Consider the following 24,843-nt stretch of genomic DNA (forward strand, 5'->3'; position numbering starts at 1 on the left):
ACCTCCAGTGAAGCTGTGTGTCTGGGCAGGACCCAAAAATGACATATTAAAACTCTGTTGTCCAATCAGCGTTATTCTTTTCTCCCATTAAAACACAGTGCACTTGCACTGCTATAGAAGCAGATAGAAACCGTGCTACACTGCAGTTCACTGACCAGTGTGTCAGGGGCTTCAAAGGAGATTTTCACACACTGTGCTGTCCAACGGAAACAGTTTATGTTACTGTAAATGAATCAATAGTGTGATATTGAAGTGAGATATTTAATAATTTGATTTGCTAAAATATTGAATTTCACCAAGAGTGATGAATGATATATAGACACATTTCTACATTTAATGTAGAAACATTTCACTGTCACATTTGAATGAAATTTTAGGGGACGCTGGGGTTCCCTAGCACTCGCCTCGGACATACATGAACGTATAATGAACTCGGAGATTTCATACTGCTGACATACTGTAATTCTATAATTCATTGGGTTACACATCTGTGTGTGTGTGTGTGTGTGTGTGTGTGTGTGCAGTTTACAATGGGTGTATATGTGCATATTTGGCATTTTTGATGCATAGTGTGTGTTTTTATGTTTTAATTGAGGTAAAATATCCATGATAATTAATCATATGGTAACTGACTATCCAAATATATTTTAGTACAACATAGTATATGCAGAATGGATGTGAGAAGGTGTATATAATCATTATTTTGTTTAAAATAAATGCCACTTAGAGGTTGTTGTCTTATTTATGTAATAAGGTTATGTGAGTACTTTACAATTTAATACTTTACATTTCATTTCATATTAGTTCCTTGGAAATTTGGTATTTTAACTATAAACTATGGTTATACCAACTTACTAAAACCAGTTACCAAACTTGGGCTTGGGTTTGGGACTCAGCACTTTGGCTAACTTAAATGTTATAAATTTAAATGTGTTCACCGAGTAACAAATTAATTCATACTGGAAACAATACCTAATATTCACAGTTTGAAGTTTTTATATTATTGACTTATGTTTCTGTCTGCCCTTCATACTCTGCACAGTCTCTACCACCTATTCTTAATTCCAAGTATTCACTTTTACTGGTTTTACCTCTGCATCAACTGTCTGACTTTTCAGTTAGGGATTTCACCACTTGTTGCCCACGAGGAATGTTGACCCCTGCTTTGTGTACCAAAGACAGTTTCCGGATTAACCCTAATAAGCTTGCTTTGTGTGTGCGGCTTTGTGTGTGTGTGTGTGTGTGTGTGTGTCGTACAGGGTGTGTAAAGTCTCGTCTGTAACTTGTTGTGGTAGAGATCTCTAAAAATGGCCCCATCATCTTCTTTTTTATCAAGCCAGCGGCCGCACGGGAAACACAAACACTGGCCCATAGATGGAGCATCAATCTCCACCCAGTCCAAAAACCATCCAGGAGAACTACCTAATACACACATAGATAGGCACACACACACACAAACACACACACACACACACATATGCATGCACAAGTACACTGTAAATAATTGTCTGTAATATTTACACCAAATCTAGGGAATCTAGAGGAACTTTCTGTAAATGAGTTAGAACAAATTTCTATCTAAATATAGTAGTTAAAGGTCAAGATGAAAAGGCATGTAACATTGTCATTAATGATGCATATGCATCCACAGGCTGAAATGTGCCTTGTTATCATACCTGTGGTCTGTGTTTTATGATGACATAGCCTGCATTTGCATATATTAACAGTCATTAATAGTTATGCATCATTAGTGAGTGCTATGCATGTATTAAATGTTATGAAATCCATACAGATCTTCTCTCTTCCCAGATAGAAATGCATAAAACAAATTTACTATAAACTATATATCCTACACTCTACTCCATGCCTAGTAGCCTAGTAGTTTAGTATATATATATATATATATATATATATATATATATATATACTAAAGTTTCATTAACTGAGCTCATACATCTGATTAATATAATAAGGAAAAGTATGTACTTTTGTTTTTTGCTGTAAAAAGAACAGCGATTTGTTACAGTGTTAACACACATGCAAATACACAAACACACATGCACACAGAAAACAAATATATGTGAATAATATGTCTACATATACACATACATATGCTACAGACCAAACATTTATACGCAAGTTTCAGATATATCTGCAATTAGAATAATGTTTAATATAGTGTATACTGAAAGTTAGGGTAGAGTTAGAGTTTTTTTAGTACAAGTGGTTACTGTTTGAGCCATATTGCTTTAACTACGAGTTTAACTAGAATTACTGATCCACTTTACAAATATGTCCAGTGTTTGTGAAAATTTAGCAACTCATACTGTGTACTTCACATGAGTGATATATATAATATCACATATTACACACACACACATATATATATATATATATATATATATATATATATAACCATGACTATACATACTGCATAAATGTAAGTACATCAAAGTACAGAGTTATGTACAGGAGATGTATCAACTAAATAATAATGGTCATAAAATGGAAGCTCATGGTACTACCATGGTGTACAGTGGATATAAAAAGTCTACACACCCCTGTTAAAATGTCAGATTTTTGTAATGTAAAAAAATTAAACCAAGATAAAGCATGTCAGAATCTTTTCTACCTTTATCGTGAAATTGCAACCTGAAAAAAAAAATTTTAAATGTACAATAATCTGGTTGCCTAAGTGTGCACACCCCTAAACTAATACTTAGTTGAAGCACCTTCAGATTTTATTATGGCATTAAATCGTTTTCAGTAAGAGTCATTCCGTTTGGCACATCTTGACTTAGCAATATTTTTGCCGTTCTTCCTTGCAAAAGCATTCTAACAGCCCTCTTCAGGTCTCCCCACAGTTTTTGATTGGATTTAGATCTGGACTCTGGCTAGACCATTTTAAACCTTGATCTTGTTTTGGTGAAGCCATTCCTTTGTTGATTTTGAGGTGTGTTTCAGGTCATTGATGGCAGGTGTATATTAATTAGTATTTTACATGAGTTTGAATGTGATTGATTGATTCTGAACACTGCCAATTATATAAGGGCGTGCACACTTATACAAAGTGGGTGTTGGAATATTTTTGTTTTTCTTTTTTTCCCTAAAACATTTCTGTTTGTTTGTCACTTGATTTTTATATGTTGCGATTTCATTTGCCAGTGAATGTGTGTACCTGCGTTGTCGTGTCCGATGCGGATTCTTTTAAGGCTGCCGAGCTCCACTGCCTCTATAGTGAACTCATCACTCATACCCCTCTCAAACTTGTTCTTATGGGTCTTTGAGGCCTTCAGATTAATGATACCTAATTACACACACATGCATATTCTACTCTTAATAATGGCATACTGTTCAATATCTTTTCAAGTTCAGCTACTCCACAACATTCGTATTTTTTGTAGTTATTTTATCTTACACATTAACACACACACAGTGTTGATGCTTACCTGTGTCATCATTTGTCCCATATAAAATAGTGTAAACATTGGCATCAGTTCCAGCATTTTTTTTGTCCCCTGTCTTTATTCGCATGGTGTATGTGGTCGACATGGCTACCAACACATACATAGAAGATAAAGCACAGTTACTCTACACATTTACTGTTAGCTATATTGAACTATAACTATACTGACACACAGTGACAGAGATAGTAAGAAATATTTTTATATATTTATATATAAATAAATTTATACATAAATGTATATTTTAAGCAGAAATTTAAATTCAATAGACCCTAAAGATACAAACAATCTATAAATAGATAAAACATGGAACTTCCTTGAAAGCTTCAATCAGTTATTTACCAGCATTCATGACGGAGCACTGCACTGCTACCTGCTGCGCCACCGTGCCACCCATTATGTTGAGCAAAATCATTCACTAGTGACCAATTCCACCAAGAAATGCCTGATTATTTTTTCTTTTCAATTAGAATGAATTCTATCAAGTAATCAATCAAAGTTTGTTCTCCATCTTCTCACTGGCCTCAAGGGTCATATGAGGCCAATTAACAAATAGAGAAAAGTATGTTGTATAAAATTGTCCTATGATGCTTTATATGTCTTTTCTTTTGCTGTGGGCTGTATGGGCTGACCTTTCTGCTCAAGGCCAAGCTGTGCTGGAGATCCATGGTCAGATTCCTTCATCATGAATGCCTCATCTACTGGAACTAGCTCACGTGCTAACTGTCCGTCATCTTCATCCACAGCTAGCCATCGCTGACAGGGGAAAAAATACCTGAAACAAATCCAAAGGTCTGATTACAGTGTTGAGAATTTATTTAATCAGTTCTAAAATCAGTGTCTGTCTATAGACTATAGATCAGTGGGTGTGTCTATTAGTGGGACAGATGGTTGCTTATATTAGTGGGATAGATGGGTCTTTAAGGGGCGTCCTGTGATGCCATTGTACATTGATCATCTGAGGTTTACCTGGGGATCCAACTATGTGATATTTCTATGGGACCAGCTTTGGGAAATCAATGCTCAGGGCCCAGGGGAACTGACTTCAGTGGCAGTCTTATAGTCCTACACATTGTACAACATAGTGCACTATTTTGCGTGTATGCAAAAGAGTGTATAGCTAAAAGAGCCAAAAGATTTCAACAAGTCAATAGAAGCACCTCCTAAAGATTGTAACTGTGTAGATTGTGTAACTGTGATAGTAAAAGTGTGTGCTGTTGTTTTCATGTGCATGTGTGAGAGACATGCTTACGTCGTCTCTTCCTTCATGTCCACAATTTCCACACGGTCCAGGTACCACCCTGCACTGGCCTGTTTGTTATCATGGCGAATCCGCAGCTTCCTCAGCTGCCCTAGATCGATTGCCGTGAGGGTGAACACATCCACCTGAGAGAGGTCAAAGGTCAAACTGGCAGCATGTGTATGTTTGTTTCCGTTTTTTCGTGATTCTGTTTATAATGTTTCTACATAGGTTTGCATATGTGGCTTTTAGTGTGTGTACCAGACACAGATATACATATTAGAGACGTAGCTGACGATGGGATTCTATGGGTAATGACATGAAGTTACCTAGATGCCATACTGGTATTGCCTCCTTTCTCTGAAAAATAAGTAGTTGTCTATAGGCATAATCCCTAATGATGCATGCATTTAAATGTAATGGCAAGAAATTGCACTCAAGGCATTAGTGTAAAATGTTATTTTATCATTTTACCAGTTACAAGAGTCACTGACATTAGCTTGTGCATGTATCATTTGCTAAGTTAGCTAGTTTGTAAGATTAGGCTATTTATTTGAAGTTTGGCTAAGCAAGTAAAGCCACTCAGTTAAACAGAAAAAAATTGTATAAGTGAAGAAATTACATGTCACAGTGTATTGTGGATCCAGATTATAAGACTTTGGCATTTTATTAAACAATCGATTGTCGAATATTATTTTTTAAATATCAACTTAGGTTAAAAAAAATTTGTCACCTGTCCACGCTCAAACTTATTGAAATGGTTGGATTTGCGCAGCTTTCTCTCGCCCGTGTCCCCCATCTCGCCATAGATATTGATGTAGACATTTGCATCTGTCCCGGCACCCCACATGGTCCCAGTGAATACGTGAACCTCATATGTGTTCTCTGGAAAAAAAACACACACACAAAAGTATAAATACAATGGCCATAATCTGTTAAACCTAATGTGCTTCAGTTCTTGTGAAAATATACTAAAACACAGTACTGAAACTCTCTCTCTCTCTCTCTCTCTCTCTCTCTGTCTGTCTCTCTCTCTCTCTCTCTCTCTCTCTCTCTCTCTCTCTCCCAGTCTCTGTCGCTCTCCCTCTACATACCCTCCAGATCTTCGTAATCCTCAGCCATTAGCTCTAAAACAATCTCTCCATCTTCCTCGTCCCGAGCAAGCCACCGTTGGCAGGGAAAGTGGAATGTCTTCACCACCTCTCTTAGCTCACCTGGATCTTCGTCTTCCTCCTATACATTGAAAAGGAGAGAGGGACAGAGAGAGAAAAGAAGCAGAAAGATAGTTTTATATATATATATATATATATATATATATATATATAGAATTCTATATATTCTATCTTTCTATCTTTCTTGTGTGAACATATTTGTCTTTGTAGAATAACTGCTAAGGCTAAAATAATTTATGTTCATAAGGTGTCAAATGTCTTGTCTAACTGTAGCTTTGCTCACCTTTTTCTTCTTTTTCTTTTTCTTGTCTTTCTTCTCCTCATCTTTCTTCTCAGGTTTTACCATGGCCATGATGAGCCGTTTCACGTCTACGTGCTCCAGAAACCAGCCAGGAGCCAATCCTGCTCCATTGTGCCCAATACGGATCTTATAGACTCGCCCCACATCCAGAGCCTCAATCTGACATTACCAGTGAAAGGAAAGAGGTGGCGTAATTGCAATGCCTTTGAGATAAACATATCATAAACTGAAATATACTATATTTAACAATACTACATACTATATATACAATATACTATATACTATATTTAACAATACTATACTATACTATACACTATGTTATATATATAAATATAAAAATAAATATCATATAAAAATATGGTAAAAAAAAAGAAAAATCATTGAATAATAAGTCACCTGAGTAGTTTTTGTTAACTCAAGAAATAAAAACACTAGACTAAGATATTCTGATCCTATATTGAGGTTTGTACAACACCCATGTTCACACACCTTAAAGATCTCGGTGGTCCCTCTCTCAAAGTTGTTCGAGCGGCTCTGGAGCTGAATAACTTCAGTCTTGCCCTCCTCACCATAGATTTGCAGAAACACCTTGGCATCAGTGCCAGCCGCAAAAACTTCCCCCGTCACAACTGTCACCTCATAGTTAATTACTGCAATCACAAAATACATATCAGTGGGCACACTGAAGAGAATCTCAGAAGGTTCATTTGGTAGCAGTATTTTGGAAAGCATTTTATCCTCAGGATTTGGATTGTAGTATGTGTTATGGGCTTTACAGTCTCCCAGTTGTTCCCTGACATGGAATGGTACATTCAGCCCACTCGAGTGTGGTGAATAAAGTGAGCACTAAGTTTCTATCACTATAACATAAAGGTAATGTTGTAACTATTTCTGATATTTGTATCACATTATGTCATTATACCATCATCAATAGTCCCAATAGTGTGTATGTGTGTGTTTTCTTGTACATTTTTCAATATCCTGTATTTCGCTTGGATAGATCTCAACCTCCACTTTGCCATCAGCCTCGTCTTTGCAGAGCCAGCGGTGACTGGGGAACATATACTGAAGGCCGTGCACTGGCACCCAGATCAACACACTGTCCAGGAACCAACCTGCCTGCAGGCCCTCATTTGTGTGGCCAATCAGGAGTCGATTTATCTGCAGGTCCCGCCCACATGGAGCCATGGTCAACACATAAATTCAATAAAAATATGAGTTAGTCACAGCACATAGATACAAGAAGAGTGCAATAACTTCGCATATCTATTGTATAGCTACACTCATCAGCCACTTTATTAGGAACACCTGTACATCTGCTCATTCATGCAATTATCCAATCAGCCAGTCATGTGGCAGCAGTACAATGCATAAAATCATGCAGATACATATCATCCAGCCAATTTCCTTAAAACTACATGACAGCGTACCTGAAATAAATTATGCAGTTTAAAGGTGTATAACAAATATTGATTGAGTTTTTTTTTCAGTTTCTGTTATTTATAGTCTTTTTATAAGCTTTTCATTTCATTATTTCTATTATATTTTTCTTTTTTTCTTTCTTTTTTTTTGAAAGCATAATCACAGAAATTCTGGAGGAAATGGTTGAATGTTTTGAGCATCTTGGAGAACTTGAAGTTACTTGCTTCTGTGTCTGCAGGTAAAAGCCTTGATGATATCTTTTTCTGAACACTGGGCTATTACTGAAATATGTTACTTTTTAGTGACGTACAAGTGTTTTTCGGTAACACTTAATTTTGCTTGTAACAATGTGGGTAAGAGATTTCATCCACACAGGATGGGATAAAATTGTCCATCAAATGAATAAGAGTAAATAGAAGTGTGTATTAGGTTCACGGTTGCAGGCAGCTGCCAAATGTTCTCTCCACTGTTGGCATAATTGTAAATATGCCAACATACACACCTAACTTTTCTTCTAGAGGGAACTTAAGAAAGACAAAGATGACAAGAAAGAAAAATGAAAGAAAATTAAAAAGAGGAATTACCTGTGAGTATGAGCTAATCAATATTATATATTTTATATACCATGTTCATACATAGAAGTTTATAAAGTAAGCACAAAGAGAGTTTATAAAGTAAGCACACATTTAAGATGATTCACCTTGCCAAGGTCAACGGTCTCCACAGTGAAGATGTCAGTCTGGCCGGTCTCAAAATAGTTATTGTGGCTAGTATCTGAGGCGACAAGCAGAATCTTATTGGTGTCGCCTTTCTCGCCGTAGAGCTTAACGAACACTTTTGAGTCTGAGCTCGCGCCGCTAATGCTGCCTGTCTTTATTGCGATGTGGTAACTCACATCTTTAACACACACACACACACACACACACATACACACACATTTAATTGTTGATTTTGTCATTGGGCTAGATGGTAATGATTCTGTGTGTGTGTGTGTGTGTGTGTGTGTGAACTCACTGAACAAGCGTTGGCCATCCGCACTGGGCACCAGCTCCCGCACTATCTGTCCATCATCTTCACTACGATCCAACCATCTACAGAGAGATAGAGTGAGTAAGGGAGGCAGACATAAAGACAGAGAAAAAGAGGAAGAGTGATTGTGTGTAAGAGAGAGGTTTAAGTCACTATTTGTTGCTGTATGTGGTATGACTGCTAATGTATGTCTGACTCATAACACCTGATCATTTCATAAATCTTGTCTGGAGTGGATATTTGTATATTGAGGTTAACATTAGGGTTAGGTTCAGGTGTAGTCATAGCAATAATTAGCTGTATTAATAATTATCTCAATGGAATGTCCTCACAAGGATGGTAGGATAAATGGGTGTGTGTGTGTGAGAGAGAGAGAGACAGAGAAGAGAGAGACAGAGAGAGACAGAGGTGTGTGAGTGTTTGTAACTCAACACTATCCTCTGGTCTAGCTAGTGTTTCCAGCGCATCGTGTTTCCGTCGTTTAGTCTCCATTAGTAACCAGGCACTGTTTCCTCATCTACATAAGGACTTAAACACCACTCTCACACCTACGCACAACCTCTCACTCTCTCTCTCTCATACACACACACACACACACACACACACACACACTTTCCTATACACCAAACTACTCACACACAGATCACACAGACACTCAAAGCTTGCTAACTTTTGATTACGAGGCCTAGGGCAATGATTCTACAAGTCTCTGAAGAACTGGACTGGAGTTATGAACACCATTCATCCAAAAGATATTCCCTCAGTTTGGGTGATGGTGGTAGACAGCAAGGTATAACATGTCAGTCCAAAATCTTCCATAGCTTGCCTAGGTTCAATTTCAGTTCGGTTGGGTTTGAGATCTGGTAACTGTGAAATCCATAGCATCATTTAAATACTCATCGAACCATTCAGTGACACCTTGTAACCTGTAGATGGAGATGGAAGAGCACTCCAATCAGGATAGAAATGTTTTATTATAGAGCAAAGGTGATCAGTCAGAAGAACTTTATGTTGATTTACAGTACTCTTCCCTCTAAGGAGAATAGTGGACCCAAACCATGCCAGCGAAATGCCTCACAGCATAAGAGACACCAATTTTTCCTTTAATTTGTCACCGGTGTGTTTTTATCAGAACATGGTTGAGGAATTGATTGCCAGTTGAAACAGGGAGACTATGGCTCCAATGCTGTCTACTCTTCTTAAGGATCAGAAATATTTAATGTTTCTTCAGCAATACTATTTCATTTTCATTTACTTTGCAAATGCAAACAGAATGGTGATATTCTTATTGAACTCTTGACTTTATTATGCTATAACAGGACTTGATGAAACCATGTTGTCCACCACATATGCAGTCACAGGTCTAAAGACACAGATGCATTTTCATAGACACCCATAGTCCCACATGTTCTTACATTTCTATAACCCTTCTCACACACTTTCTTGCAAATAGTACATATGAAAATGTTTATAATTTGTGTAATTGTGTGGGACTCTCATAGCTTTTCATGTGATTGGATGGTTGACCTGCCTGTTACAGGGAAACTCTACATTGGTGGACTCTGGTTGACCCTCCTCTCTGATCAGCACTTTATCCAGGAACCATCCGCAGCCTCCACCCCGGCCATCATGGCCAATTCTCACCCTCCTGAGGATCCCGAGTGATACAGCCTCTATCACAAACTCATCTGCCTGAGGCAAACAGAGAGAGAAAAAGAGTGTTAGGGATGTAATACATTTTTTAACAATATAAGAAACTACATTTGGTATGCTTTGGTACTTTGTCTGCAGTCGCTACACTCATGTCAGTTGAACTATCTTGACAAAGGAAGGGAGAGACAAAAGATAGGGATCACAAATGTATTATCATAAGATGAAGTCTGTCCTTTTTGGCTCTCTGATCCCCCTTATGCCAAATTTAACCTTTGCATGTCACCATTGCTGTTCCTGTATTTACTGAAACATTTTCCAAACATACTGAACCAAACTGTAACTCTGACAGTGGAATAAAAGTAAATTGCTTGTCTCATAGCTGACAGTCATATTTGTGTCTGGAATTTGGAATCTGCCAGAAGTCAATCGGTGGTTAGCTTAGCTTAGTTAGCTAACTTGCTAGTCGCCCTTAGCTAGCTCGCATGGGCAAAGAAGGACTATAACACAATAGGAAAAACTATTTACCTTATCTCTGACAAAATAATTCTTAAATGAATGTATTTTTAAATAATAGTATTTTCTCTCAAGAACATATGCAACATTGTGCTTTTAACACAAAAGAGACTGATGGTGTTGACCTGCAACAACCATCAATTACATAATTAGTTAAAAATATAATTAAGTCTCAAGGGGCCAAGTCTGAAATATCTGGAAAGGTTGAAAGGTAAGATTTAAAATCAGCTATTAGTTTCAATCTCCGTCACAGGCTGTTTGGAAGGGTGCAACAAAAGAAGCCCTTCTTGAGAGCAATCCACAAAGTGCAGCATCTAAACTTCATTATCATTATTGGAACTACAATCAGTTCGTGTTATGGAAAAATGAGACCAAATTTAAACATTTTTGAACATGCATGCCAACTGAATGTTTGACAAAAACAGAGGACTGCATACTGCTTAAATACATACATACATTTCACTGCTTAAAATTTGTTGTGAGCTTATGTTGTCACTTTTATAACTGACTACTGAATATGAGAATAGCTTACATTCCCCTTCTCAAACTTGTTGACATTGGTCTTGCTCATGAACATGAACCTCTCTCCTGTGTCCCCCAGGTCTCCAACCAAGCTCATATACACACTTGCGTCTGTCCCACTGCCAGTTACATTCCCAGTGCAGATAGTGACTCGATATTTCACCACTGAAAGACAAAATAATGGTACAATGATACCATGTCACAGAAGAATATGTCAGAAAAGCAAAAAAACAAATATTAAAAAATGAATTTCCCATCATCAAATGTGCTCAAAAGGTAGTAAAGTGAATATTTATCCATTAAGCTTGTTTAGAATTAATGATTTTTTTGTTGGGGATTTTTTCCCCAATCAAATGCCACAGGCAATTCAAGTTATAGGTTTTCACACACCAAAGGTTTACACATTTAATCTGTATTTTTCAAGGAAACATTATTTTGAATTGAGCCCAAATCTTTGTTGTTTGAGAAATCCTCATCTCAATTTGATTTAGCATCTAGTGGCCAGTCAACATTTTCACTAGACAAAACATGATATGTTTTTATCTTATAATTGCCATTACACCGACAGTGTTAAGAAAATAGTTTGTTAGCTAGGTCACCATACCTGAGCTACCTATGACACCTGTCCACTATTATACTTTGAGTATAGTACTGCACACATTGCAATTCCTGTGAGTTGTCTGTTCTGTTAATATTTGACTCTGCCTTTTCACACCAGCTATATATCACCACGTTTGGCCAAAATAAGCTTCTGTGAGGTGAGAGCAGATAACATATATAAAAATCACAATTAGATTTCTATGAGATATAAGATAAACAAAGGCACCAGTCAAGCTCAGTGAAGAAAATGCCCATGTGCAAAGCAGGTGTGCATTGCAAGCTTTATATGTATTATACATAACGTAGCAACTGTATTAGCTTTTGATAACTGATAAAATTAAAAGAACTGGTTGTATTTTGGGATTCTCGTACATGGCAGTGGCTCTGGAACATGGACTCCTGTAGCTGGCAGTTCTCTGATGATCTCCTGGTCGTCCTCATTGATGTCCAGCCAGCGATTACAGGCAAAGTTATATTTCTCTCTGGTCATGGTCTTCATTATGGTAACCTGCATGCACAAACACCCACTAAGGTCAGCACAGATACAACAAATTATTTCACAGGAACTAATAGATGGATAGATAGTCATGCTCACTCTGCCTAGATGCCAGCCAGAGAATGGGTGTCTCTTCTCATGCCAAATTCTCAGCTTCCTTATCTTCCCAATCTCAGGCATCAAAATCTACCACAGCCCACCGGGGGAAAATGTTGTTAAAAAAACAGGTAATAAAATGTAATAAATGCACACCTGAACTACAGATGTAATATAATAACAATAGCAGAACAGGTCATTTTCAGTACCATGAACTTGTCACACTGGCCCTGCTCGAAGCTGTCTGATTTGCTCTCCAGCTTCATCTCGTCGCTCTTGCCATTTTCCCCATACACTTGTATAAATATCTGTGCATCTGTACCTGCTCCTTTTATATCCGATGTAAAGATCCACAGTGACCATGGGTACTCTACATATCAGACAGAAAGAGTGTTTGTTTCCATGTGTTTTAGTGTTAGTCCGTTGATCATCTTAGTTAATAAGATGATTAACAACGATATGTCACATGTTTCTTGAAATTCTTCTGTTGAGCCACTAAAGAATAATGACTGAACACACCATGTTGATGTTCCCTTGCTTGTAGTGGATTTAGTGGAAGTTTTTTTTTCTATTTATGCACATAAAACCTGAATAGAAATGCCAGAAGCTCAAAATAAAACCTAAATTAAATAAAATCATATATATGCATCTGGGGTGAAAAAAACAAAACAATAATGATAAATAGTGATGAAATAGTATAATAATTCATTTCACTATGTACTAACTGGCTATACAGTCAGGTCCATAAATATTGGGACAGTGACACAGTTTTGGTAATTTTGCCTCTGTACACCACCACAGTGGATTTGAAATGAAGCAGTCAAGATGTGACTGAAGTGTAGACTTTCAGCTTTAATTCAAGGGGTTTAACAAAAATATTGCATTAACCGTTTAGGAATTACAGACATTTTTTACAGAGTTCCTCCATTTTCACAGGCTCAAAAGTAATGGGACAATTGACTGATAAGCAGTTTCATGGCCAGCTGTGGCCTGTTTCCTCCTTATATCATGATAAATCAAGGAGATAAAAGGTCTGGAGCTGATTCCAAGTGTTGAATTTGCATTTGGTAGCTGTTCATGGGAACTCTCAATATGCCGTCCAAAGAGGTGTTGACGCAAGTGAAGGAGGCCATCATTAGGCTGAAAAACCAAAACAGACCTATCAGAGAGATAGCAGAAACTTTAGGAGGGCCAAATCAACAATTTGGTACATTCTTAAAAAGAAGGAATGCACTGGCGAGCTCAGCAACACCAAAAGGCCTGGGAGACCACAGAAAACAACTAAAGTGGATGATTGCAGAATTCTTTTCTTATTGAAGAACAACCCCTTCACAACATCTAGCCAAGTCAGGAACACTCTGGAGGAGGTAGGCCTATCATTGTCAAAGTCTACAATCAAGAGCCACCTTCATGAATGTAAATACAGATGGTTTACCTCAAGATGCAAACCGCTGGCAACACTCAAGAACACAAAGGCCAGATTAGACTTTGCTAAAAAACCTCTAAAAAAAAAGCCTGACCAGTTCTGATGCAAGATTAACTTGTACCAGAATGATGGGAAGAGAAAAGTATGGAGAAGGAAAGGAAGGGCTCATGATCCAAAGCATACCACATCATCCGTCAAACATGTGGAGGCAGTGTTATGGCATGGGCATGTTTGGCTGCCAATGGAACTGGGTCACTGGGGTTTATTGATAATGTGACTGTTGATAGAAGTAGCAGGATGAATTCTGAAGTGTACAGAGCTATACTTTCTGCTCAGATTCAGTCAAATGCTGCAAAACTGACGGGACAGCGCTTCACAGTACAGATGGATAACAACCCAAAACATACTGTGAAAGCAGCCCAAGAGCTTGGAAATTAAATGTTCTTAAATGGCCGAGTCAGTCACCTGACCTCAACCCAACTAAGCTGCTTTTCACTTACTGAAGACAAATCTGAAGGCAGAATGAACCACAAACAAGCAGCAACTGAAGATGGCTGCAGTAAAGACCTGGCAAATCATCTCAAGGGAGGAAACTCAGCATTTGGTGATGCCCATGGGGTCCAGACTTCAGGTAGTCATTGACTGCAAAGGAGTTACCTCCAAGTAATAAAAATAATCCTAATATTTATGATTATATTAGTTTGTTCCATTACTTTTGAGCCTGTGAAAATGGAGGAACTCTGTAAAAAATGTCTGTAATTCCTAAATGGTTAATGCAATATTTTTGTTAAACCCCTTGAATTAAAGCTGAAAGTCTACACTTCAGTCACATCTTGACTGCTTCATTTCAAATCCACTGTGGTGGTGTACAGAGGCAAAATTACCAAAACTGTGTCACTGTCCCAATATTTATGGACCTGACTGTATATGGTTGAAATGACAATAAACTCCACTTGACTTGAAAATCATGACATTATCTTATTGCTCCTGAATAATCAACATAAAAGTAGTTGATGAAAACCCACAATGATTCACATTTTTTTTTTTATGACAGAAATCTGCTTGAAAATATGTACAACATTTGGAAGCACAGCCAATGACTGATGATTCAACTGAAAGTTCTTTTTCATCCAACCACCGACATTAGCATTACAATGGGGTATGGTGGTGCTGTACTTGGGCAAGAGAAAATCACTGAAAAGAAACAGTGGATGGATGATTAGAGAGAAAAGCACATGGCAGATGGACAAATATCTCACTCTTCAGTTTGCGTTTGCGCAGTGAGACCATTTCATACAGCTCCCTCTCTACCAAACCATCTCCATCATCTTCATCCAACCAGCGGCGACAGGGGAAAACCTGCTCAATCCCTGTAAAAGGGCAATACACTGTCACCTGAGAAAAACAAACAAAAAAGACAATAGAAATAGAATGGCTACACATAATATTGGCTTACATATCCTGTTTAATGTTCTGTCCCTTTGACCCAGGCAATCTTATTTGAATTCACAGGAAGACAATTAACAATTGTAAACAGTTTTATTTCAATGTGCAATTTAAACAATATGGAAAAAAGAGTTTTAAAATAATTACAGAAACTGCACTCTTTCTTTAATGTATGCTCACAAAGACCCTCAAAAATATATTTACACAGAGACAGACACACATACACACCTTCTCGCAGTACCAGCCACAGCTGATTCCAGCATTGTCATGGCCGATTGTGACTCTGCTGAGTGGACTGATCAGATCCATAATCTCCACATTAAAGATGTCAATCTGAGCGCGCTCGAATGTTCCACCTTCCAAAAATATCTTCCCACTGTTTTTGTTGCCCTTCTGGCCATACATCACTAGATGGATCTTTGAGTTGGTGCCAGCACCCCGAATATCTCCAGTCATCACCTGGACGACATACACCATCGCTACAAACAAACAAACAAACAAACACAAACACATATAATGACATTTCACATGGTATTTCATTAATTATGAATTTAAAATGTTGAATGTTCTCTCTTTCTCTCAATGAGATTTCCTTTCTGTCAATGAGATTTCATTATTTCCTCAATGTCTCCTGCTTTCTTACTCTCCTATTATCTCTCTCTCTCTCTCTCTCTCTCGCTCTCTCTCGTTCTCTCATTCACATACATACCCATGGGTTGGGTAGCTCCTACTGCCACATCTCTCTGTATTTTTCCATCACCTTCAGCTATGTCAAACCAAGCATCAACAGGAAATTGATACACCTCCTTATTACCCAAATCATCTATGACCACCTGTAACATACACACACATACACACACAAAATAAAGGCCGCATACAATATAAACCCCACCTCTGGTAAATGCCATTGGAAGAAAGTTACATTTGTACTGCACACTTCTGCAATTATTCTATCATTAATAAATATACTTACGTTTATTTGTTACAAAATGGAATATAATTAAGCAATATCGCACAAGCAAGTGTGCTGTTGTAGTGAATATCAACGTGGCTGTGATTCGACCACACACACGAGGCTGCAGGTCATCACAGCCGTGCTGATATTCAGTACAACAGCATGATTATGAGTGGTATTGCTTTTATACAACAGATAAAGAAAAAATTAATATAGAGTAACTGTCACTTCAGACACAACGTGGCCAAATATTTTTTTCTTTTTTCTCCGTCAGTGAAAATATATCCCAAAGAAGCCATAGCTGTATAGAGTGTTGCGTGTTGCCATGCCAGCGCACAGACTGACAGATGGCCTGTAGTAAGTGTACTTTCAATGTAACGTACTGTTGCTAGATTTTAAACATTTATGTAGTGAACACAGACAAGAGGAGTGATACAGTGAAATATACCAGTTCTGTTATATTAGCTGCTGCACCATTTTAATTCTCAATTTCTATTAATAGCATTGTTTCTATCCAAATATCAAATATAAATAAACTGAAATAATTGAAAAAAGATGTATGTATGTCTGTATGTATGTATGTATGCATGCATGTATGTATACTGTTTCCACGAAGTCTGCTAGGGTGAAAAAAGCTTATGGTTTTTAGGTAATGTCATAGAGAAAGGCACATTATTATGGATTTTTGGAACAAGATCCATACATTTAATGGAATTCAGAATGTTAATAAAGATGTTTTCAAAGCAGAACAGAAGAGTAAAATAACAGAAGAGTAGTATTAGCAAAAGAATGATGAAACAAGTAGAGAATAGAAATACATTCTATTTTCTTTGCCAGTATATGCTGTTTAAATTGAAAGGACAAGAGAACACATTATTACTGTGACGTATGATTTTCAAATTACTTTTCCATGACCTGTGTAGTCAAATTTTAATCAACTAATTCAGGTGGACTAACCTCTAAATGGAACGGACATTAACAGAATACATTGCTATGCGATATGATATTTAAACCATGTTTCTATGAGCTGTGTAGTCAAATTTTAATCAACTAATCCAAGGTAATCTAGAACACAACACAATTTGATAGCGATGTAAAAGTTGATTGTGTGTGAGGGAGCTTCTGTCCATGACCATATCATGTTATAGTCTCTTGGGTAAACTCTTAAGAAAGGGGCTCACTAATCTAATCAAAACTGCATGAATTAAAAATCACTCAGTATGAATTACAGACAGACAAAAGCTCTGGACAAATTAATCATTTATTAAGTATCTGAGTATGTGTGTGGGAGTATGATTATACATCCAAAAGTCTGGATTCTCCACTAAGAACAGTTTTTATTTTATCAGATAGGAAAAACTATTGAAAAATTATATTGCAAATAGAATTATTATTTAATTATAAGTAACAGCCATCCCAAAAAATATTGTGTCATACTACGAATCTTTGAATATCTATTAATGATTGACAAGATGTTTAATTTCTGTTTGTATCTTTAAAAAAAAATGAAGAAGAATAGGTAGTCTTTGATTATATTGACTAGCAGGCTCTGCAGCAATGTTCAGACAGTTTGGTTGCAGTTCTAGTCAGTTGGATTGATTAAGTCTGAGTCTCTTGTCTGAAAGCTGTATATTTTTTCATTTGTGAAGGGTTGATTCTTCTCAATATATCCGAAATGTAATCTGCTATAGAGCATGTGTAACACTTTGTACTTCTGACTAATTTTAAAGTGCATATGCACATTATGGCAGAGTAGTGAATAGTATTCCTAACATTATACATTTTTACTTTTTTCAGGAATGATTTTAAGATCACTTCTTATTTTATAATCAAGTAAAAAATAACTAACGGAACTTATACATTTACAGAAGTGTTGTCAGTTAATGATAGGGAATATTTCAGGAATACTTCGATTTTATACAACTATATAGTCATTTATTTGTCTTAGTTTTAAGTATATTTTAAATATGTTAATAAGCAGACTATGAGTAATATTTTGTATTAGTTTTTGATATTTAATAAAAAAAAAAAAGTAATAATAAAAATTTATGTTGATATTGAACTCAGACCTGTGGATGCACACAGAGGGGTAACTGTATTACACGTGTATGTGTATTAGGATCTGCATACAGTATGTAAGAATAATTGTATGAACATGTGTGTGTGTGTGTGCACCTGTGTGTACCTTATCACAGCCCCAGCCTGCCGAGGAGCCCTTGTTGTTGTGTCCAATGGTGATTTTTGTCAGTCTACCCAGGTTTGGATTTTCGATGGTGAATTTGTCCTCATTTCCCCTCTCAAAAGTGTCCTTCCCTTCACTCACAAGCTTTCTCTCCCCTACACACATACACACATGTGAAAAGACATCATTCAGAAAAATACTCTGTAACAAAAATTCAAAATGTGCATTATGTAGCTATACTCAAATTCACGAATAATCAAATAATTGCACATCATATGTGAATATTCACACACACACATACCAGTATCTCCATGCTCTCCAAAGATGGTCAGATAAACATCTGCATCCGTTCCACTACCTTTGACATCCATTGTAAACACGCTGACAATGTACTTGTTCTCTACAAGTCAGGAGCACAAATGCACACACACACACAATGAGTGCAATGTATCAATGAGTGCATATCTGACACAAAATTATGACATTCCAGAATGTATGCATTACGTGTTCATGTGTTAAATTATCAATGTTTTATAAAATATTTTATAAAATTATCCCTTGAACATTTCTACATTTTGATTCCCATAAAATGCAAAGATCTAACTTTCATACTTCCATATTTGCATAACAACTACTCATACTGTCTCCTCACTGTGGGGTGATGGAGAACACAAAGCACTTCTGTAAGTTTATGTGGGCCTCTGCCAAATTCTGTAAATGGATCTATGTATATGCATGATATCCAAACTGGGTTTACATAAATCTTTATTCGCCAACTTTCTTTCTACATCTGAATGCTTTTCCCTCTCCAGTACTCATTAACTGTATATTACTGCTTTGCCACTTTCTCTTAATTTCTTTATGCCTTGTTTCTTGTTTTGTTGTGGCTAGGTTCTGCTTTCACTAGTGTCTATCTACTGCCCGGGTTCTTGTCTAGAATATCTTTGTATGCTGTAGTATTAAGAGTTCTCTTCACTGGAACTAAAAGGTCTTGGCAAGGTTAGGTTCTTGTTGGAGAAGTATAATTTAACAAAACTATATTAGATTTTGATAGGAATTAAATCAAAATAGTTATTGCTAGTGCACTCAGAATTTAGGACCAGAATGGTACTGTACCACTGAATGTATCTTACGTTTAGGGATGTTCATAGGATTAAGGCTGCCCAGGAGGTATCTCACTGTAAGTCCATCCCCCATGTCCCGGGCCAGCCAACGGTTGCAGGCAAAGAAAAGACGAAGGTGTGGCCTGTTCATGTCCAGCAATGTGACTCGATCCAGATACCACCTGGCACTCATTCCTGTGTTGTCATGCTCGATCCTGAAAGATAGGAAATGCATCATATGACACAATGTGTTATACAATGTGTTATACAATGTATGTGTGTGTGTGTGTGTGTGTGTGGGTGTGTGTGTGTGTGTGTGTGTACCTGAGTTTTTTTATGGGCCCAACATTGTGTGTTTTAATCCGGAACACATCAGTTTTGTTCTTTTCAAAAGCTACCCGGCTCCTGTGATGCAAATTGAGGAATTAATTAGATAGAAGAGAGACCACGTTGTGGTGTCTTGCATTTGGTTCTTGTAAAACCATCTCTATTATTAAAAAAAAAAAGTTCATGAATTAAAAATCATGCTCTCTGAATTACAAATATGTCTTCAGTCTCTGACCAAATTAAAGGAATATTGCAGTGCCTTTCAACCTAATCTTTATCGACCACATCTGTAGCATATTGGTGATTATCATGTACCAGAAGTCCCATTGGCTCAAAACTTACTTAATAATAATAGAGATCTAAAGGAAGTTGTTGAAAATGACTATATAAAACAAATTTTAAAACTAAAATTAAAATTACAACTATACAATAAAACCATTTAAGCAAGTGGAAAATGTTAAATGAATGAATGAATGAATGAATCTATTATGATGACACATATATGGGAGAGTGTTTTAAGAAAGCTAAGAAGTACTTATAAAGTTTAATGAACACAAGACTTTAGCAATACACTTAAAGGTAAAGGCTTTATATGTTGGTATTGCATAATTTAAAATTTCTTCTCCTGAAAAAGTTCATGAAGTTTGTCTACAAAAAATGTGTTTCACATAAACATTTAATGCTGTTCTTGGCACATGGAAATATGTTACAATTTTTGTCTGTGGTAATCACCTATACACTACAGATGCAGGATATTAGGTTGAAAAACACTTTAACCAAGTCACACACATCGCAGCACCCAAAATTTATAGGTAAAATTGCTCACAGCTCTCCCCATATTCATTACGATAATCACACGCAACATTCAACACTGACAAACCTCATTAGCAAACTTTGGAAATGATGCAATTTAGGCAGTTGGAGAAGTACTGCTAAATTTCATCTTAATTCCAAAATGTTGCATTCTGACCATTAGATTCATGCCAATCAAAGTCCAGGAAAAAAGCCAAGCTGATATACATCATACTTTTTACCCACAATCTGATTTAATCTAAAGTTTTTTTATTAGTCATTATGCAACATGAAATTGTCATCTGAGCAAGGAAACACTCTCAGATTAATCAATATTTGCTTAATTTCCTGAGTTATTGATTAATGCATGGAGAGTTTCAAAAGTCTGGTTATAGCATGCACATAAATTCTACACACACAAAAACGTGCATGTAGAAAATTTATCACACATGCAGACTGAGTTAGCTTTTAAGTTTTTTGAGACTGGAAGTAGATTAATATAACCATCCTATCCTATTGGCTGTGAATAAGATTAGGATGTCATTTGATCTACTTCTCCTTCTTATTACTGAGTAATAAGTATACATTGTAATGCTGTATAGAAGAGAGTCAGTTTGGTTGTTTACTATGACATAATAGTTAAGTTGGTTTTAATACTGTATGTGATGCTTTTTGTATTTTGTGTGAAAGGGTATGTAGTGTGCCTGTTTGTGTGTGTATGAATGGGATGGGAGGTCATGATAAAAGCACCCAGAATGCTCTATATACAAATACATCATCAAAGTACAATACACTGCCACACAAGTTATTGAGTGGCCTTTTAATAAGGTAATACCTCCTTTCAGTGCTGAGAAAACAGAGAGAAAGGCAGAATTACACAATTAATCATCACTCCCTTGTTCACCTTTACATTCCACATGCATTGTCTAACCATGTCTAATTTTTTTTACCAAAATTAAATTGTACTGGAATTGATACATTTGCCTGGATTGGAAACATGGTTCTTTCCAGTCCAGCCCTTGGTGACACCTAAAACACTAAAACTGGTTGGGTTTACACAGATTTATCTTTTTAACATAGTTTGTTAATGTAATTGACAATAAAATGGCCCAAACCAACCATTAAACTCCATTCATTTAGATAGTATTCACCTTAGTTTTTAAGTACAAAACCTTATAATTTGAAGGTGTCAAGTCAATGGACTGCATGCTATTTCACAGAGAATTTTACTACAGAAAATAAAAACTTTTCCAGATCTGACTGGATGTAAATTCTCTGATGCTTGTCTGAGTTTCTGCATGTTAAAAATCAGGTTAACTCTGGCTTATTCTCTATTAAAATAGAAAATGTCATATAAAATAGTTTAAAACATAAACAGTTAATTCATGAATGATCTCCAAATCTTTAAAAGGTTGGTGAACTCACTTGCTGGCAAGGAGAACCTTTGGTGTAACACCATATTCTCCGTACAAGGTGACAAAAACATTAGCGTCGGTGCCTGCTGCTTTCACGTCACCTGTTACTGTCACCACCTCGTACACTATAAAAGAGAAAACCATAAAGAGAGAAAGTCAATTTAGTTTGACTAAATACTGAATGTTTTTCCAACCCCAAATGATAATGAACACTGTCAGCTCTTCATTTTTCCTTATCTGACCTGCTATAACTACTCGGTATTATCCATTGTTTCTCTGCCCCAGTAAGAAGTGCTTTTAAATGGGATGGAAAGCTGATTGCTCCAAACGTGACTGATAACCACCTTTCTACTAGAAGTCACATATATTAGCTGCAATACAGCATTGACATCTTTGATTGGTATTATTTAAATAACACTTTAAATACTTTATCTAAATATTTCTGCTCAAAGTGCCCAAGATATTAAAATATGACCTGTGTATTGTTTTCTTACTTTTTAATAATTCCTCAATAATTTCAGCATTTACTGTCCTAGAAATTCCACATACAGTATACAACTAAACCCATGTCAACATAAACTGTCCATTCAAGTTCTATGTTGATTTCAGCATCACATTGAAAAGTGATGTTGAAATACAGTTACCCTGACCAGTGTTTGCACTGCTGGATGTAATCCAGAATGGAGCAAGAACACAATCCCTCTATTCCTTCAGTGTTAATCTGTAACGGCAAATTAGGTGAAAGTAAAAGGCCATGACTTAACATAGGCAGCCAGGCAGAAAAAAAAAAGATTCACCAAGAGTCAGCTTTGTGTTATGGCTCTCCTTCATGGAAACCCCTGTGGCTTTGCCAAGTAAAAGTGTTTAGAATCAGGTCTTTGAGGCCTAAAACTAAAACACTTTTTATACGGACAAAGAGTTGATCTCAGACGAGAAATGAAACTCCCTGAAGCAACCAGATCTGATGAACCATTTAAACGATTAAATTAAAGTTGTCTCATTTCATTGTATAATTCCAGCCATCATCTTAGCCACTATTAGCAATAGAGACTAATATTATTCTGTGTAAAGCAATTTGAGCCATGCAGACTAGTCCATACAACATCAGTTACTTTACAAAGACTTCTCTACAATCTCAGCCAGAAAACCTACAAATTATTAATCTTATTCTTTGTTCCTCAGGGGATCATTTGTCTACTCCCAATATTCTCACAAGATCACATTTCACTCCAGAATATACTAATACTCCAGTTCTACACAGATTGTACTTGGAAAGCTCTGAAAGAGACGTTAAATGGACAGAAATAACCAGAAGTGTGGATAAATGGAAAAGAAAAAAAAAGAAAGAATCGTTGATTTGAGAGTTGAGCAGGAAATCTGTTTGAGTCTGAGAGTCTGAGTTTCATTCTGTCCAGTCTAAGTCTAAGAATGTCTAAGACTGGACTGGTTCAGTTTTGCTGGTTCAGTTAGAAAATATGTTGGGTCAGCAATAAACAGCAGTTTGGTATAATTTGACTCTTGAATTGAGGTGAGAGAGAAAAATTGAGACAGAAAAATTTGAATTGTTTTGCATGCCATATGATAAGTATGTAGCAAACCTAATAGAAATGATGGTCACTATAAAATGACCAACCAGCTTGTATTTGAAACACTCATTCTCCAAATGGCAAAATAAAATGGTTTCATAACCAAGCCTCTGTTTCTTTACTCATTGTCTCCTTGAAGGTGTCCTTAATTGCCACGCCTGACCAATTTCCTCCTAGAAATGTATGAACATAAGGAGGCTGCATGAATAGACCGATTAGAGCATTGTGTTTCAGCCCATAGAGAGGTGGCAGTCTGTTCAAATCCAATGCTGGCCACTTGCCAACTTCTCCCTGTGCCACCGTGCCTCTGCCATGACTGGCAAATAAGGAAATATTAGAGTTTGCCAATCAGAGCAGGCTCCTGGGCACTAGCTGTCAGAGGTGGTTTGTGGATAAAGTCCGTGGTCACCTGACCATCACAACCCTATGTGGGCCTTCCCAAAACTAATGTCACAAAGTTGGAAGCAGACAATTGTATAGAATGTCTTTGTATGCTGTAACATTACAATTTCACTGGAACTAAGGGGTCCGAACCTGTTCCAACATGGCAATGCCCCTGTGCACAAAACTTGGTTGGAGTGGAAGAACTCAAGTGGCCTGCACAGATCCCTGACCTCAACTCCACTGAACACCTTTGGGACGAATTGGAATGATGACTGTGCCCCAAGCTTTCTCATTCTACATCAGTACCTGACCTGATTAATGCTCTTGTAGCTGAATAAGCAAATCCCCAAAGCCAAAGCTCCAAAATCTAGTAGAAAGCCTTCCCAGAAGAGTGGAAGTTATCAGAATGGATTGTTCAACAAGCACATATGGGTGTGATGGTCAGATATCTACAAGCTTTTGGTTATATAGTGTATAAAAGTTAATTACAAGTCGTCTTATCTGAAGTTTCTTCTCATTATTATGTTAATAATGGCACAGCAATAAAATTAGATGCTAATCAAATATAGCTTATGGGATCCATGATTTATCGGGATAGCCCTCTAGTTGCTAGCCTATGAAAATGAGCTTGATAAAATGACAAATAGGGAGGTCTTCCAGGAAAATGAAGGTTTCAGAAGTCTACAGAAAATTAGATATACTTGGAAATATGACACCAA

The 24,843-nt window shown here is 36.8% G+C and overlaps 1 protein-coding gene across 1 annotated transcript in view; it reads right to left on the minus strand.

The window, feature by feature from the left end:
- Positions 1-24,843, minus strand: part of LOC113535434 (lipoxygenase homology domain-containing protein 1) — a 44,751-nt gene that overhangs the window by 18,825 nt on the left and 1,083 nt on the right. The window contains exons 2-26 of the mRNA XM_053240442.1: positions 22,165-22,279; positions 19,945-20,025; positions 19,651-19,835; positions 18,819-18,917; positions 18,521-18,672; positions 16,090-16,213; positions 15,609-15,859; positions 15,194-15,329; positions 12,718-12,878; positions 12,512-12,598; positions 12,289-12,424; positions 11,327-11,481; positions 10,160-10,320; positions 8,614-8,690; positions 8,300-8,496; positions 7,146-7,338; positions 6,667-6,827; positions 6,160-6,336; positions 5,799-5,937; positions 5,438-5,589; positions 4,717-4,850; positions 4,097-4,239; positions 3,450-3,554; positions 3,179-3,307; positions 1,258-1,422 (exon numbers count right to left, since the gene is read on the minus strand). Of these exons, the coding sequence (XP_053096417.1) occupies positions 1,258-1,422; positions 3,179-3,307; positions 3,450-3,554; positions 4,097-4,239; positions 4,717-4,850; positions 5,438-5,589; positions 5,799-5,937; positions 6,160-6,336; positions 6,667-6,827; positions 7,146-7,338; positions 8,300-8,496; positions 8,614-8,690; positions 10,160-10,320; positions 11,327-11,481; positions 12,289-12,424; positions 12,512-12,598; positions 12,718-12,878; positions 15,194-15,329; positions 15,609-15,859; positions 16,090-16,213; positions 18,521-18,672; positions 18,819-18,917; positions 19,651-19,835; positions 19,945-20,025; positions 22,165-22,279 (3,615 nt within the window). The remainder of the gene's footprint in view (positions 1-1,257; positions 1,423-3,178; positions 3,308-3,449; positions 3,555-4,096; positions 4,240-4,716; positions 4,851-5,437; positions 5,590-5,798; positions 5,938-6,159; positions 6,337-6,666; positions 6,828-7,145; positions 7,339-8,299; positions 8,497-8,613; positions 8,691-10,159; positions 10,321-11,326; positions 11,482-12,288; positions 12,425-12,511; positions 12,599-12,717; positions 12,879-15,193; positions 15,330-15,608; positions 15,860-16,089; positions 16,214-18,520; positions 18,673-18,818; positions 18,918-19,650; positions 19,836-19,944; positions 20,026-22,164; positions 22,280-24,843) is intronic.

Source organism: Pangasianodon hypophthalmus, chromosome 15 (assembly GCF_027358585.1).
Source record: "Pangasianodon hypophthalmus isolate fPanHyp1 chromosome 15, fPanHyp1.pri, whole genome shotgun sequence".
NCBI lineage: Eukaryota > Metazoa > Chordata > Actinopteri > Siluriformes > Pangasiidae > Pangasianodon > Pangasianodon hypophthalmus.